Source organism: Teleopsis dalmanni, chromosome X, assembly GCF_002237135.1.
Source record: "Teleopsis dalmanni isolate 2A chromosome X, ASM223713v2, whole genome shotgun sequence".
Lineage (NCBI taxonomy): Eukaryota > Metazoa > Arthropoda > Insecta > Diptera > Diopsidae > Teleopsis > Teleopsis dalmanni.
This window is the reverse complement of record NC_051848.1, coordinates 73449637-73466959: the sequence shown is the minus strand read 5'-3', so window position 1 is coordinate 73466959 and position 17323 is coordinate 73449637. Positions and strand designations below refer to the sequence as shown.

Sequence of the window (17323 nt, the reverse complement as noted above, 5' to 3'; positions counted from 1 at the left end):
ATTATGGTTGGAAGCGTAATTGAATACGCTCATTTACCCAAATATACAATTATGCAGACTTTGAGTAAAATTTGTTTATAATTGTTAAAAATTATTTTTCATTAGCATTCACTCTTTTTTAAAAGGTGAAAAAGAATTCTATTTCAAAATAAAACATTTAATTTGAAAAGGATTTTTTATTTATGCTTTCATCTTTTTTTTTTTTTAATAGAATGTCATAGTAACTATAGGGTGGCACAATTTAATTGCAAGCAGTTAGAGAACAAACTAACTACAGTAATAAAGTAGAACCATTGAGTATAAATCTATCAGTGAGTATAAATCTGTCATTCAGTAGTTCGTTTTTTTTATAAAATGTCATAGTAACGATGAGATGGCTCACTTCAACTGTATTTTTAACTATAACCAGTTAAAGCCCAAACTTAATATAGCAACAAAGTGGAATTATTGAGTACAAATCTACATTGATTATAAAACTGGGAGCTGAGCACTGGTTCACACACGTATTACTTAATACTTATTAAGTACAAATCAGCAAAAGTAATAAATTAACAAATAGTTGAGATTGTACTTTTCATATACAATAAAGTATGTTTAAAGAAAAAGTAAAAAAAATTGAATATAAATCAGCATTTTGGCAACTATACTTTTAAGTGTTCTCTCATCGTGCTAACACATCGGGAGATAATTCTCACCATTACAGAGGTGATAATTACATTACAGAGGTGAGTCGTCCTTGACCCGATCAGGTTGAGTAGCCTGATCAGTTGCTTGTTGTCGCCAGTTACTAGCACTGAGTGTCCCTAAATTGTTGGTCACCTGGTCCTTCCGCCGAAGATGCGGACGAACTCTACTGCAATTTTTCACCTACGCGGGTAAAAAGTTTATTTCCCATAATATTTCTTAACTGTGTAGAGTATTTTTCCAACTGCAGCAGAATAACACTTCACCAAAAAATGTAGGTGTAATAATGTGTTATGTAGGTAGATCAGCTAGTGTGGAATTAATTAAATTTTTAATTCATGAGTATAAGAAAAAAGTTCACGAAACGGTTTAATTAATTAAAATTCTTAATTTAAAAATAGGGATGATGCGGAACTAAATTGAAATATTTAAATTTTATGTAGAAGTTAATATATATTCAATTTAAAAATAAAAAATAAACATTTCTATGAATTTCTTTTTTTGAAAAAAAGAAAAAAAAAAAAATTTATTTAATGGTACAACGGTGCGTATGAGTGACGAATAGGATGTCTGATAAATTAATTTTTTTTAATTACTTCTAAAAGCAATGTCAAGTTGGAAATATTTATTTTTTAAGTAGAATTTGTTGGTTAATCTGAGTTAAAACTAAAAAAGAAAAATTTATGTGGCATATTCCACCTTTTTTTTTTTTTTAACAGAAAAGTCGTGTGTATGTGTTTGGTGTGATGTGAAGGATAAAGTAATTTTTTAAAAGTACTTCTAAGGACAATATTGGTCTGATATTCTTGAGATTTATATGGAATTTTATTGCTAATGGAAATCAAAAATATTATATAAGAATATTTGTAGTATATTCATTGAAAATTCATTCAATGGAAATATAGTACGTCTGTGTTCGATGTGTTTTGCGGGAGAAAACAAAAAATTGAAAAGTTTCAAAAACTGAATCTAAATAAAATATAAAAAATGAAAATTCTGGGGATACATTTTTTTTTGAAATTCAACGTTTAATATTAGTATTTTAATGTAAACAATCTTAATTGTTTAATCTATTTCTTAAAAGTCTAAAGTCAATTACATTTAAAATGCAACAAATTTCAAGTTTATATCATTTATGGAGCCTGAAATATGGCTTCTAAGATATGGATATGAACAATATGGGTCAATATCTCCTAGGAAAAAAATTTCAAAATTTTTTCCCGAGATATGGGTTTCCTTATTTTATGAAAGGAGCTTATAAAAAAAATCGGAGGTAATGAGGACATTTTTTGCCAAAATTAGTTCGGTTTGTAAAGGAGAATGATCCATATTCAATCCCTCCCCCCAAGAAAAAAAACAATAAAAAAAATTTGGCCAAATTTTAGTTTTTCATCAACGTACTTTATTCTGCGAATAATACAATCATTCCGGCGCTTTTCTAGCATTTCGAGATCTCTCTTGTAGAATAACTTTTTATCGGAAGCAAATCTTTCACCTAGAGCATCATTTTTGAGGTCTACGAATACCTAATAATGTCTGGGAGTCAAATTCGGTGGATACGAAAGCAATTTAAGTATGATTCGTTTAATTTGGACATGGTACACAACGACTTGTGACAAGGCGCATCGTTTTGTTGAAAGAGGACTTTTAGCTGCTTTTCGCGGTTTTCTTCAATTGCAACAATTGAGCCATGTAACGATCACTATTGATTATCTGGCCTCAGATTTCAAGGCAATTGACACACCAAATTTCATGTGTTTCCCAAAATACGGATGTCATGACCTTGCCAACTATCTACTGCGTTCTCCTCTGCGGATAAGAGGTTAGAATATTTCAGAAGTAAGGCATTATTCCAAAGGTAAGTCGTTAGGGTTGATTAAAATCTCGTGATTTTACAGTGCCATTTTGACACGGTTTGCAGTGTAAATAGTAGTAAGTAAGTTTCACTTGTGACACCCGACTGAAGGTATATCTCTGGTACCACTAGTGTTGTGTTGTGGTGGGTATGGTTGAAGCAGTTGCAAACGGCACTGACACGTTGTTGTTTTTAGTCAACTCTTCTAAGCGCGTTTGTCTAAACGAAAATGCGGCATCAACTTCTAAAAGAGCTTTTACATAATCAAATGTTCATGGAGTTTGTACGGCCGCCTTTAAAGTCAGTCCGAGTAACACTTATCAAGCCCAGCTTTTGCTGATCCGATTGCTTTTCATCAAAAGCATTGACAAATTAAGATAAGAAATAGCTTTGTTTTTATATATTTTTTTTGAAAATATAAAAACTAGTGACACGAAAGCAGTTGTTACTAATTGAGAAATGATTTGAATGTCATGAAATTTTGTCAAGTAGCATTTAAAAGCTGAAAGGCGTTTTTTAAAATTGATTTTAATTTTTTTATTAGTGACGCGAGTATTTCAGTTGAAGTGGGATGTCATCATTGTGCAACAATTTTTATCAAAAACCTCAACGAATGCGATCAAGCGCGATTTAAAAACTAGACCTATCTGACATAGAACTATTTGAATTTTTTTTACAAAAAGTTTGACTTTATCGCTTTTAAATTCACTGATAAAGTTAAAGTCCATAGCACAATTTGCTTATAAACAAGGGGTGGAGGATAGGGTCAAGGATAGGATAGTATAGTCATGAAGTACTTAATTGCGCCGGCTTTTATGCCAATGAAATAAGTTAAGATTGATTGATAATTTTTGGTTTAAACATATATCATAATTTAGTTCTTTTTTGAATCAGGAAATTATTTTTATTGTATTAAATTAGACAAACGTGTGTCGCAAAGAGAGAAGAGACATAAAAAAGAATAGGAAATATATAAAAAAATTGCTTTTGTGATTTTTAGTCACTTTTAAAGCTACACTAGCAGGGGAAGTAGTCCTTAACATTGTCTCTAACAAAGAGGGGTACTATCAAAATCTTGCGATGGCTTTACTTTTTCATATCGCGAGGATTCAGAATTTTAATTAATTTTTTAAATATGTGAATACACATGTGTTTATCAAAGGTTTTTTGTAATTATTATTATCACACATTTTATGCAGTAATGCTAACTAATCAATTAATTTAATTAAGTGATAAATTGCTGATTTCTAAATTAAAGTTTATTAATTATTTTATATAAACTCTGACGTATGTTAAAGTAAGTGTGAATACTTTTTATTTATCATAAATATTTGTACGTTGCAGTTGAGCGGTACTCGCTTAGCTGTGATATCGCATTTCCACACTCATCAGTTCAACAAATTACGTTATAAAATCCTGAAATAAATAGCTCGAATAACGACTTTTTTATTAATGCTAATATTTTGTTGAAATTTTGTTGTAATTAAAGTGAAAATTCCGCACAAAATTTATAAAATTTTTTCTTCATCGAAAGCTGGAAATTGCAATTCAACCAAATTACGAAATGCTGAGGGAGTAATAAAAGTGCTATTTTCCAGCACTACAGTCACAACTGATAACAACCTACAGTGTGTAGTCATGAAAATAATTAAATTTAGAATTTTTTTTATATATGGTAATTATAACAATATTTTTTAATAAATTATTAATATAGTTGGGTGGCAATTACAGTAATGCAACTGCATAGTACGCAATTAATTTGTTTGTATAATTATTGCATTATTTCACAAATGGAATAATATTGCATATTAAACAGTTATTTTATTAACTGATATTTATGAAAAATTATGAATATCCTTTTAATTAGGCAATATGAGTATGTACTCCTATGTAAATAAATATGTTGTTATTTACATATTATGTTTGATATTAAATTTAACTTCAACAAGCGAATATATACATTGTATATAGTATACGTAATATTAATATACAATCATATGCATATGTATATATAACTTCACATATTATTAAATATTTGTATTTGTAATATTTTTCACTTAACTCCATTTTAATTTGTTTACTTACAGGATATGACATGTGATGGTGTTGTAGCATTTTGGATATTTTTACTTTTTTCACTTATTTTACAAAATGTTAATTTCACAAACGGTGGCCGGCCGGACGAACTGCATATAGGCGGCATTTTTCCCATAGCCGGCAAGGGAGGATGGCAGGGTGGTCAGGCATGTATGCCGGCAGCAAGATTGGCATTGGATGATGTTAATAAAGAACAAAATTTGTTACCTGGATTTAAGTTGATATTGCACAGTAATGACAGTGAGGTAAGTGAAAAAAATTTAGTGCAAAACCCAGTTAAGATCACAGTTTTTAATTAAAGTAAAGACTTATTATTAAATAATAGGCTATGAATGCGCCCCAACCTAAAAGATCTATTGTACGTAATATATTTTAATATTTTCACCTTTATATTTGTCGAAGTAATTATGATAGTGTGAGACTTACACACTATCACAATTAATTCGACAAATATAAAGGAAAAAATGTTACTTAAAAAAACAAAATCCTCTTATCCTATCCACTAAATAGCCTATCTTATTTAGTGGATAGTACTATACTGCTAAAACTCGTGCAAAGTATAGGCTTGTTAATAAAAGAATTTTTAATTTTTGTTTATTAGCAAAGCTATGGTTTCATATTAACTGAATCCGTCAATTGCATTAACCATTCAAATATTAAAATCAGACAAATCAGGTTATGATAATACATAGTTCTAACAATAATAGAATGAATAGAATTTGATAAACGTTTGTATGATAATCTTGTACATAAGATAAGAGCTAGTGCTTGATGAAACACTAATTAGTGCTAATATTTAAATATATCTCTGAAATCTATATATTTACTATGTATTTGAAAAAGTAAAGTTTTCTTCTGCATTAGCTTGAAAAATTTAAAATATATATATTCCAAATATTTCTTATTAAACCAATTTTTAACGTTTTTCATGATAAAAGAAAGTAAATTCTTAATATGAACTATTATTGATACTATAATTAATAGATTTTTTGGCTGACCATACAGCTGTTTCGAGTATAACAACCTATTATCAGTGGTGTTGGAATTATTTCTTATATTTAATTATTCGTAAAAAATTGTTTGAAACTACAAGTATCAGAAATCGAACTTGTGCCCTGCCAAATTTGAAACTTAGAGTTGGTGTTCAATAGCCAACTGATCCAAAGCCGTATTTGGCTTATATGTTCGAACTTGAAGTTTTGTTAATTTGTTATGAAAGTTTATTAACAAATTTAATTGGTGTGTTATACTAGAACGAAATTATGAACCAGCTGTAGAATAAATAAATTAATTAATTATATTTTTTATTTTTACTAATTAAATTTCAATACTATTTTTTTTATAGTCGCATTATTTATTGTATAATTTTATGTATATTTTATATGATATTTTGATATTTTTCTTTACATATTTTTTAAATAATTTATATAAAACATCTATTATTCCGCACACTGTTGCAGTCAATCATATAAAGAGTATACTGAACCCTTTATATGTCCAATAGCATACTGAAATATGAAATAGTTCATAGAAAAATGTTTTCTTTTCATTTTATTTTTCTTATTTTATTTTATCATACACATTCTATTCCATATGTGGTGAAACTAGTCTAGAAAAATACAAAGCGTTTATGATTTCAATTTTTGTTTTCGTTTATTTAAAATAGTTCCATTACAATTCAATAGAGTGCGGAAAACGTTTAATAAATTTTACCAAACATTTTTCATACTCATCGTCCGGAATTACTTTTAGTTCGTCGATCCAAAGCTCTTTGGATGACAGGTATGATACAGAAACCATTTAATAAGCTCGTTAATTTTAGTTTGGAGAGTACCCAGTTCCACGGATGAAAACAGGTGAATATGTTGAATCATCGACAAATATTTACATAGTATAATGCCTTTATAGAATGGTACTATGTAGTACAACAGAACCTATTGACTTGATCTCTATAGCAAATTTAAACTAATCGAATTTGGCCCTATAATCATTTCTGAACTACCAAATAATAATATAGGTTCTTCTCCATCTGACTTTTAGACTCGAACTTATTGTGAACAATTTTCTTTGAATTGAGGGGAACAGTGATATGTCTCGATTTTGCTCTTCTGTAAACATAATTTTATAATTTTCTCTTTTCAATTTTCAATTTTCTGCCAATTTCATCGGCTAAATGATGTTTCGTTTATGGCTCATATTGAAAACACAATATTTTATTATCATTTACAACATACTATATGAATTCGTTCCGTATATATTTCTTTGCAATGCAGAACTTTACACTCTTTTTGACCTGTCAACATTCCATCAAGGTTTTTATAACATGAATCGGGTGTCTATTTTCTTTTGGTCTGTACGAAAACTTTTTTTTAGTGTTTTGGTCCCTCAGTTTGTTCTTTAATGATTTTAAATAAGTCAGCCATTAGAAATTGGCTTAATACTTCTTTAGTAGCTGAGTGGTCTTTATACTCCATAAACACATTCTTGGACTTAGTCCATAGAAGTAAAATACTAGACTAGACAATACGAGATTATTGTACTGCATGAAGCCAAGCTATGTCTACCTTATCGAATTTCTTGTGGTACATGTCTACCAGCGCTGGAGGAGAAAATAGCGGAACATCTAGTTTTTTTATGTGCAGGCTTAGGTTTTTTGGCACCACATTCCTTAATTTACTCAGTGATATATCCAATATTAGTAACATTGTTCAGATATTTTAAATTAAACAATACGTCTGACTGATTCTAATACACCCAACTTTATATCCACATTTACGAGGAATGTTGAATTAAAACTGCTTTCTGAGCTAAATGCAGAGGATGTGACCCTTGTTCCACTTCACCTATTTACCTATCTCTATGAGTCCTAAAGTTCTCCTTAACTAATTGAGAAGGATTTCAGCCTCCTTCAACTTTAACTTCACCTATCCATCTACTTGCAATATGCGAGTAGACTCTATACTTTAGACTTTATGAGTCCTAAAGTTCTCCTTAACTAATTGAGAAGGATTTCATCCTCCTTCAACTTTAACTTTACCTATCCATAAGTTCCACCTACCTTCTATGAGTCCAGGGAGTAAAATGAGTTATCCGTTGTTATATTTTTGGATTACACTGTTCTTCGCCAAATCGTTTTTAAATTGCTGGTGGAGATTTTAATTTATTGATGTCGTTTTAGTACTAATTATATTGGAAACTAAGTGCTGTTAATATAGAATTTAGAGTTGCAAAATTTAGAGATCTTGGCTCATCCTTTATTTTTCTTTAATTGATTGGGTTAAATAACATAAACAATGAACTGAATTATTATAATAGATGTAATTGAATTAGATACATAATTATTAAATTGATCTCTGATAGTTAAATAACTGTGTTATTATAATCCTTGTGTATATATTCTACAGCTAAGATACTTTAACCAGTGCTGCAGTAAGTATCTGCAGTATTTGCTTTCCAACTATAAATATTTGAAGTAATTAAGCAAAAGATATATGTATCGGGTTATGTGTGGGCTTGTGGAGTCTCCTTGCCATCCATTAAAAGTTATGCGTGTTGACAGGGGCGCTTGTGGATTAAACTTTGTTTTCACGTTTTTTATTTTTATTTTTATTTTAATGTTTCACTTTTTTACAATTCATTTTTTTTTCACAAGATAAGTTTGCTCTTTGTGAAGTTGCGTGTGCGTTTAAATTTTGTTGTGGCTAAAACTGTGACTGCGGTTTTGATGGAACTTTTTAGTTGCTTCAATGTTTGTCTGCCAGGATAATGTGTCCTGCTTGTACTCTTATTATGCTCCATTTTTGTGTCACTATTATCAAGAGTATTTTATTAATGATGTGGCCGATGAGGTTCCTTATGGTGCAGTTACACTCCATAGCCAAGACTCATGCTGCTAGTTATTAAATTGGTGTGGTGAAAGTGCTGCTACTTGCGGTCTGTATTTTGCAGTTTACATTGTTATCAACAACAAAGGAGCTTCACTGGTACTAGATGACAGCAGCTACTATATCTCTTTGTGAAAGTAGTACATATACATAGTATAAATACAATTTCTGCACAGATACATAGTTATGTGTATGTATAATATTAGATAATTTCCTAAAGGATGTAACTCTTTAACAACGAGTTCGCTTGTATTTGTTAAAAATTATTAGAAATTATTATTAATAGTTACTTGCTAATGTAGTCAGTGTGTGTAATTTGTAATATTGTAAAATATTGCTCAGATAATAAGTAGAGAACTTTCGACGAAGGATTCGCGCAACTAAAAGGAAGTAACGGGCTCAAGTGTGCCAATGAAATGGAAATTTACAAATGATTCCAAATGCATCGCATTTTTGTACGATTTTATTTTCTAAACATATGTTATTTATATCTAAAATTCTTTTTTAATTGCCATTTAATTATGCATTCGGGAATGTCAAGAACTGACGACTTGCATTGCGTAAACTAATAAGTCATTTAACATATTCTATAAAAATAGACTAAAAATTATTAGTTATTAGTTTTTTATTAGTTTTTAATTTAGATTAAATTTATTTTTGTTTTAATTTTTGAGTCGTTACTTCGAAATTGTTTAAATGCGGTTATTTTTGTTTTTTAAAATATATTAACTTTTATTTCGAAAGTTTTTTTTGTGTATCTCTACACGTGTTTCTGCAAATTCGCTTTTGCCTTCATCAGGAGAATTCCTAATATTGATTAATATTAATATTTATTCAATAAAAGATTGTTAGTAACTAACTATTATAAACCCAGAAAAATATGCTTTAACCACATACTAGTTAAATTGACCTAATCACTTTGTTAGAAACATTATAGCTCATGTGGTAAAGAAGATATGATGACTAATATGAGGTATGACTGAACCAACATGATGAGTCGAGTGAGAATATTTTAACCTGAGATTTAGTTAAAATCTGGTTAAATCAACTAAATTATTATTCAGTGTGTAGTCAGCACTAAAATTAAATTAAGAAAATGATATGCTTGTTATTAAGTTACTTAGACTTAATGCCCATCAAATTAAGAAGTTTTTTTCGAAGGTTTATAGACCGTGATTCTTTAAAGAAAGAAACCGAAACAACACTGCAACTGTAACGGTTCATTGTACTGATCCAAATAGGCTTAATTCCATGATGGATGGTCGATGTTGGATTTCGGTAGATTTCACTTTTCCATATATGTTTTTTCATTACCCCGTATTCCGAAAAAGTTTTATTCTTAAGATTTCGGATTATAGGTTATATGTAATGTTGTCTTGTTGTCATAATACATAGAAAGTAATCAGCGGGTTTGCGAATATCTCTTGCTTTTGTTATGGCCAGCAACCATAACCAATAGTGAGTTCGGGTTTAGAACGAATAAGCTTCTTATAACGGAAAAAACAATAACGCGTAAATACAGATGGCTTGCACATACTTTAAGGAATTCCGCTGATGATATCGCAACAAAAAGTCTTAGATTTCAACCCTTAAGGCAGTATAAGACCTGGGCGCCCACACAATACTTGGAAGAGACAAACTGAAACCAAATTAAGAATCGTTAGAAAGAGCTGGTGGAAGCAAAATGTCTTGCATTAGATAGAGTTCAATGGAAACTATTTGTTACGACCACCAAAGAAAAAAAGGATTAAATATTGTTAATAGGGATATATTAATGTCTGTAACAATATCCGTAAAACTGTTAAAGTTCCTTGTTAATTTTCTGGCATAAATTGAAAAACTTAACAATATTTTTATTATTCTTTAACAATATACTTGAGTTATAACGAATAGATAAATGTTTTTGATAACATGGTTTAATAACATGGTTTGATAACATAGATTCCATCGATTTCCATTCATCGTTTTAATATAGTCGGCATAATATCGAATAGATGTATTGAAAAAGCTCTGTGTTGAGAAATAGTGAAAGTTGACCTACAGATAATCAGACCTGTATTTCTTTACGGGTGAGTCGCGTATAGCAAAGTTGCCAATTTCACTATCCAGGAGCTACAAGTTGCTCACAGTTAGGCTTTGCGAAGACTTTTTAAAGTGCCATGGTACATCCGCATGAATTCAGAAAATACCCGATCAAAAAATATATGAAACTTTATGCGAAAATTGACAGGCTGCTCTACATAACACTATATAATCTCAGAGCAGTCAGTAGCCACACGGGGCGGTACGAAGAACTTAGAGCAGTCATTGAATAATCAGCGAAGCTTGTAAGGAATACATAAATTAATCAAAGAGAACGGAAGAACTCTGTATAAACCTAGCTAAGAAGGAGTTAAAGTGCCCAGTTGCGCTAACTCGGAAAACCTTAACATAAGATGTGATAAAAAGAAATCAATTTTTACATGATAATACTCTTATCATGCATGTCCTGTTGTATGGTGTAGAAGCTTAGACCAATAGTGATGAGAAGGCGTTAGGGCGCAGTCAAAACAAAAAATTCTTCGGAAGATCTGCGGTACTCTCGCATTGGTGACGAGTATCGAATCGAATTGGATAATATGTTTAGCTGTATGAGCTATGCTGTGATAGTTAAGCATACGAAAATTCAGCGGTTTCGTTGGCTTGATCATGTCACTCGAATGGAAGAAAATGCTCCACTTATAAAGGTGTTTGCGTAAGAAAGCATCAGTTATATGTTGTTGAACTGGTATATGCTATACTATGTTATATACTATTTATATATATTCTATACTATAACAACAATTTTATTAGTATATATGAAAATACTAATGATAATTAAGTATTGTGTCTTTACGTGTTATTCGATTTCACAATAAATAATATTGAAATGATTATTATCAAGTTATCGAATAATTTTACAGTCCTTTTTAGGTTCAATTTTTAAGCGTTTTATTGGTCACTTAGGCACTTAGCTTTTAATGCTTTCAATCTATCCCTTTAATATTCTATTTTCATAGCGAAAAAAGAGAATTTAGATAATGGAAACTTTTTTTAGTTTTAATTTTGTTAAATATTTACACATGAAACGCTTACATGTAGTAATACATTCATCGAAATTGGCATAAATTTGCACAAAACTGAATTTTAATCTACTTTTGGTAAATTGTTGCATTTATTAAATTAAAATGACCACATTTAACAAATCAACCGATTCGTTAAATAAACAACGGCAAACGTGTACGTAACAGGACAAGCCTTTGAAATATTAATGACATTACCGCAGCATTTGCGGCGGGTTTGCATCAAATGTGTTTTTATTCCTTGCGCATTTTTTCATTTTGCATTTATAATTTTAATAATAAAAAACACCTTTTGATATAAAACAAAATTAAATTTTGTGCTCCCACGTCTAGGTCCCATGACAATTGATGCACTGCGTCACGCTGTGTCCTGTGCGGAAAATGCGCTGAACTGTGCTGAGTTGTGCGGAGTTCATTGCATTGAGTTGACTAGTGCTGCGGTGGATGGTGTGTGGCATTGTATTGCGTTCTCGTTCTATTCACCAAAAACAGACTAAAAGTAAACTGGACGGAAACGAAAACGGACCAGGACAACAGTGACCAATGTGATGGGCGTTGTCAAACTAATATTTCAATAGTTTTTCACGGTCTCGAAAGTATTGAGTTCAATTTTATTTAAGTAAATAGTGGCACATAAATATAAGAGAGATTGAAAGTAACATACTATATCCTTCAAATAATCGAATAAAGATTCCAGATTTTATATCGGCGCAAGAAAATGAATAGCATTTTCCTTTCCTAGTATCTTTTGTAGGATATTTTCAATATTATTAATAAAGAGTTATCTATTCCGTGGCATTAATTTGGCAACACTTTTATTGGCATATGTAAAACAAAACCCGCATCCAGGTCCACATGTTCTTAATTTAAGGTTTGCCATTGTGCAATATGGGTCGTTTAGCAAGTGCTGAACCTACTTAAATTCGGAACTCTTACTACAAAGTCGGTGATTTTTTAATAGGTGCATTTTGTGAATTACGAGGAGATATAATCATTTATTTCAGCGGACTAAAGGCAGAACTTTAAGATTTCCGAGTTGTATAATCTTTTTTTATATCTTTATTTATTGACTAACAAAATTATGTGGTTTGTTACTACTGGACCTTGTTTGTAATTACGTAAAGAGTGGTGTTTATATAGACAATCCTCGAAGTCGACCCGGAAACAACTTTTAGGGTTATGTATGAAAAATTATGATTGAAATGTTGTCATATTTTTGGCGACAAATCATCGGAAATTACCTCAAAAGATTTCAGTATTATAAGATCCTGTAAAATAGGATATCTTGTAGAAAATATTTGATTGATTCTGTGTTTTACACCTAAGATCAAGGCTTAAAAAATATATTAAAATAAAAAGTTTGATCGAATAACTAATAAGTTTTATCTATGCTTGCTCTTAGAATCAGGAAATGGATAGCCCTGTATAATTACCTTTCACATATCTATTATATAAACGTTTATATAATATATATGAATGATATATACATACATATTTTATATATGTATATAAAATACATATTATTGAATAAAAGTGTGTTAAATTTCAAATAAAACCAAGATGTAAAATTTAACAAAGATTATTCGAAACATTCTATATATATAATATAATATATAGAGCGTATGTATACTAGATTCGTATGAAGTATTTCTTGATATATATTTAACGCTTTATTTGTCAAAAAAAAAGGTTTTGACAAAAAAGCTACTGAAAACGATTAAATTAAAAAAGTGAAATTGACAAGTTGGATAATAAATTGGCTATAATTATTATAGGGATTTCTTGGCAAATATTTTAAACGAATTCGTAATTGAAAATCAAAATAGGAAGAAATAAAAAATATCATATCTAGCGCCTGACGATTTCCTTATTCATACTTCCTCTTGATACCTTTCTTGGTTGGAATTTGGGTGGTTTCTTGTTGACGCGGTATTGATGTATCGACAGAACTAATGTAATCAGATAGATGAAGGCGGCAACCCAACAGTTGTAGGCGTTCTAAAAAATAAAAATTTTTTAAGTTAATCCAAAAAGAAATTGTATACAAAAACAAATAAATTGGGTTAAATTTTATTTCTTCTTTTTTAATATATTATAAGAATTTAAAGTGCTTTCAAGATATCATTTATTTTAATGCCCTAACAAAATTAAGCATTCAAAGTATCAACTTTAAAACCATTCCAAAAAGACCCGAAGCGCAGGCTGCGTTTATGGTTTTCTGAGGAGTTACACCAGTCAGTCAGTTACTATATGTATATATAATTATAATTTTTATATTACGTTTCTACTTCCTTAAACTTTATTAAACTATAAATATAGGCAATGCGTGTTTTTAACGGGAACCACAAAAGACCCCAACCAATTACTTTCGTTCTATTATCGTTCTACTCAATGTTGTCTGTGATCGCTTGGGTTATTTATTAGAACAGGAGCTTCATTAAATTTTGATAATTAGTTATTAAGGACACCTCTATAAGGTGTAGTTTCAAGCCCAGCATATCTTTCTGAAGGAATATATATCGCATTTATTTCAAAAGAGCGCAATTCTGAATTATTATGAACATCCACTGAATGAGACAATTTCAGCGCTCTGCCTTTAATATACTTTAGCACACTCTGGACTCTCAAGTCTTCGTGTGTGTCTTTATTTCTGATATATCATATCATATGTACAATACGATACAATACAATATTTTTTAGAGCTTTCAGTTTTCTAATGGTCGAAGGATCGAAGGACGTAAAAGGACCCAAGGAGTTTCGTGGTCTACTTCGACTAATCCATCAACTCAGTGGAGCCATTTGTTGGACAGTGCGCTGTCCCAACGTCCCAACATATATAATTTTTAATGGTGGTTGAAGCACCATTAGAAACACAATTTTAATTTTAGTTTTAGTTTAGTTTAATTTAAATTAGTTTAGGTCTGACAATGCAACAACATCCTTTTGTGCAGGACTAGAGATCGCATTCTTTTTAATAAAAGTCAGGAGGATGTACTGTAGCCATTTTCTGACACCAGCATGACACTAGTAGATGAGTTGAATGAATGGTATATTCTTCATTTTATGGAATATATTTTTTTAACAACCGTGCAAGTTGTTTGGAATGTGTTTAGTATCTAATAAAAAATGTGTGATATATACACCATATTTCCTTAAAATTTATATTCATTAAATAGAAACTTCAAAATACGTTAAAAAAGATACCAAGAGTTTTAGTTACTACAGCATAGATAGTGCATTCAGATTGAATAAGCAGATATCATATAATATTTTCTATATAAGTTTAGTGAACCTAACCGTAATATTTTGATGAGGTTGCTGTATGCATCTTATAATGATTTCTTTATTGTATAAATATTTTCAAAAATTTGATGATTGCTAATGACGGTTCTAACTAAATGGTAGTGCACTTAAACTTTCCATTTAATATCAATAAATTAAGACTAAAGTAAGACTAATTGTAAAATCGGTTTACTTCTAACATATAAGCTAACCTGGTAGTAAGCATCACTTGCAGCATCATAGAACATCTCTAGTGTATCGTAATGTTCTTCCAAAGGCAAATCCTGAATTAGTGAAACACTCTGTAGGTAGTAGAATAGACCCATGAATGCCTTCATTTATGCGTAAATTTAAAATAGAGAAAAAATATGATATATTTACAAATTTTTTTAATTTGCATAATGATTATATTCTACTGATACATACCAATTGTACGAGTCCCCAAATAGAAATAAGTAAGCCACAGAGTGACAACTTTGGACCACAGATTTTCATTTGTTGTTTTTTTAAGTGTAGAAATTCTTAATTAACAATTTTCTTATATTTAAGTGAATTAGTGTGATTAAATTCTACAAAATTCTGCTAAAATTTATTTTTATTAAAAAAATTTTTTTGTTAGATTTAAATTATATGACAGTTGATTTACTCATTTTTTGGAAAAATAGTAAAGTAGTAAATTAGGAAAAAATATAAAAAAAATATATATATATATCCACAAGATATACATTATATATATCCTTATTATTATGAAGAGAAGTTTATTTGAAGACAAAAAAGTAATATAATAAGAAAATAATTACATAAATTTACCTTAACTACCGTAAGTCCACTTCAGGACCCTACGGTTCATCATCAATTAGAAGATAAATAAACGATATGAATTTCTGCATAGTTAAAACCTAGTGTGCGACAGGGATAAGACCACCCCCCCAGCCACAAAGGAGTAAAAGTGCGCAATAGCACTAACTCAAGAAACCACAACAACAACAACAACTAAGTAAAATAATCTCTGTTGTCACAATTGTCATTAAAATGTATTGTGAATTTAAATATATATGTACCTAATAATATATAAACAAACAGATTTGTATGTATTTACATCAGATGATATATTCAGCAATATAAAATATCGAAGTATAAGAAAGTTAGTAAAAATTCGATCGAAATCTATCTTAAATCTGAATCACTCCTCTGTTTTATACTCTTTTGGAGTCTTAATATCAATAGCTCTATATCAGTACTAGTTATTTATTAAATTTATATTTTCCTGCGAATCAAACAATAATCTTTATAAACTTCATTTGCTGGCGATACGCAGCTTAATCTTTATTTTCATATCGGTAGACGTCAAGACGTCCCCTCCTAAGACGCAAATGTTTAATGCTTTTAGTAGACATCTTGCGCGCAAATATCAAAAATTTTAAATCCTAGTTTAGGCGGTCAGTTTCAACATTACATGTGTAATGACATCAGTTTGGTTAGGCATGGGTTGCACTTGATAGAAAATTAATAGAAGTTCTTATATACGATTAGAGACGGTAAACATCTTTAAAGATGAGTGAGTTATTTTCGAAACAGGTACAAAGTTAAATCAATCAAAACCAGAATTTCAGTTAAGTATTTCTAAAAGTTTTGTCAAAATAGAAAAGGCATTAGTCCTTACAACGTTTAAGTTAATGTAAGAATATGTAAGTTTATGTACAGGTCCTCAACCCTTTTGTGAGTTAAACTGGGCTAGTGAAAAACAAGTAATCAAGAAAGGGTAAACTATATATGACTGCTGTACTGGGAAGACTTCCCAGGACTTAGACAAAGCAAAGCACTGATCACACCCTATTTCCACAAAAACATTCTTAAATTATTAAAAGGTAATTAACATAAAGATTGATAACAGATTACATGAAAGAACATTATGGTCTGAAATATCACTTTCATAAATTACAATTATCTGTTAATTCGGAATGAAGATTATGCCTCGGAGATAAGAAAACTGCTATGCACATTCTTTGTGATTGTACAGCTATAACAACACACAGAAGAAACTTTTTCATATGGAATTTCTGTCACCAGAATAAATTATGAACTCTTTTCTAGATTTAGTTCTGGACTTTGTTCACAAACCTTTAAAGGGCTTTGTGTAAACAATAGCTATATTAAACTATAAGTCGATAATGCTTACTTTTCGAGATTTCAAGGTTTTACACAAATTACACAAACATTTGGTAATATAGTAGAGACAGAGCCCTCAAGCTCTTTGGCTTTGTGAAACTCTTCAGAATGAAGAGTTGAACTTGTAGGAACGGCAAATTTTTTTGACTCCAGTGGCAGATATGCTGATCTTCAAAGACTTTAATAATTTCAAATTTGTATCTATACATAGTAACGAATTACTCCAATAATCAGAAGAATATCAGTTGATT

The 17323-nt window shown here is 30.1% G+C and overlaps 2 protein-coding genes across 3 annotated transcripts in view; one reads left to right on the top strand and one right to left on the bottom strand.

Moving 5' to 3' along the window:
* LOC119688551 (gamma-aminobutyric acid type B receptor subunit 1-like) overlaps positions 1–17323 on the top strand; it is a 190691-nt gene that overhangs the window by 5891 nt on the left and 167477 nt on the right. The window contains exon 2 of the mRNA XM_038103224.1: positions 4627–4881. Within this exon, the coding sequence (XP_037959152.1) occupies positions 4627–4881 (255 nt within the window). The remainder of the gene's footprint in view (positions 1–4626; positions 4882–17323) is intronic.
* LOC119689906 (ribonuclease kappa-like) lies at positions 13371–15479 on the bottom strand. Of its 2 annotated transcripts, none has more exons than XM_038104837.1 (3): positions 15330–15479; positions 15116–15235; positions 13371–13619 (listed from the first exon to the last, which is right to left on the bottom strand). In XM_038104837.1, exons 1-3 carry the CDS (start codon positions 15396–15398, stop codon positions 13470–13472), a joined length of 339 nt encoding a protein of 112 aa, XP_037960765.1. In that variant the 5' UTR covers positions 15399–15479; the 3' UTR covers positions 13371–13469. The 2 variants fall into 2 exon arrangements, with proteins under 2 accessions (XP_037960765.1, XP_037960766.1); XM_038104838.1 differs by having other exon boundaries at positions 15116–15205.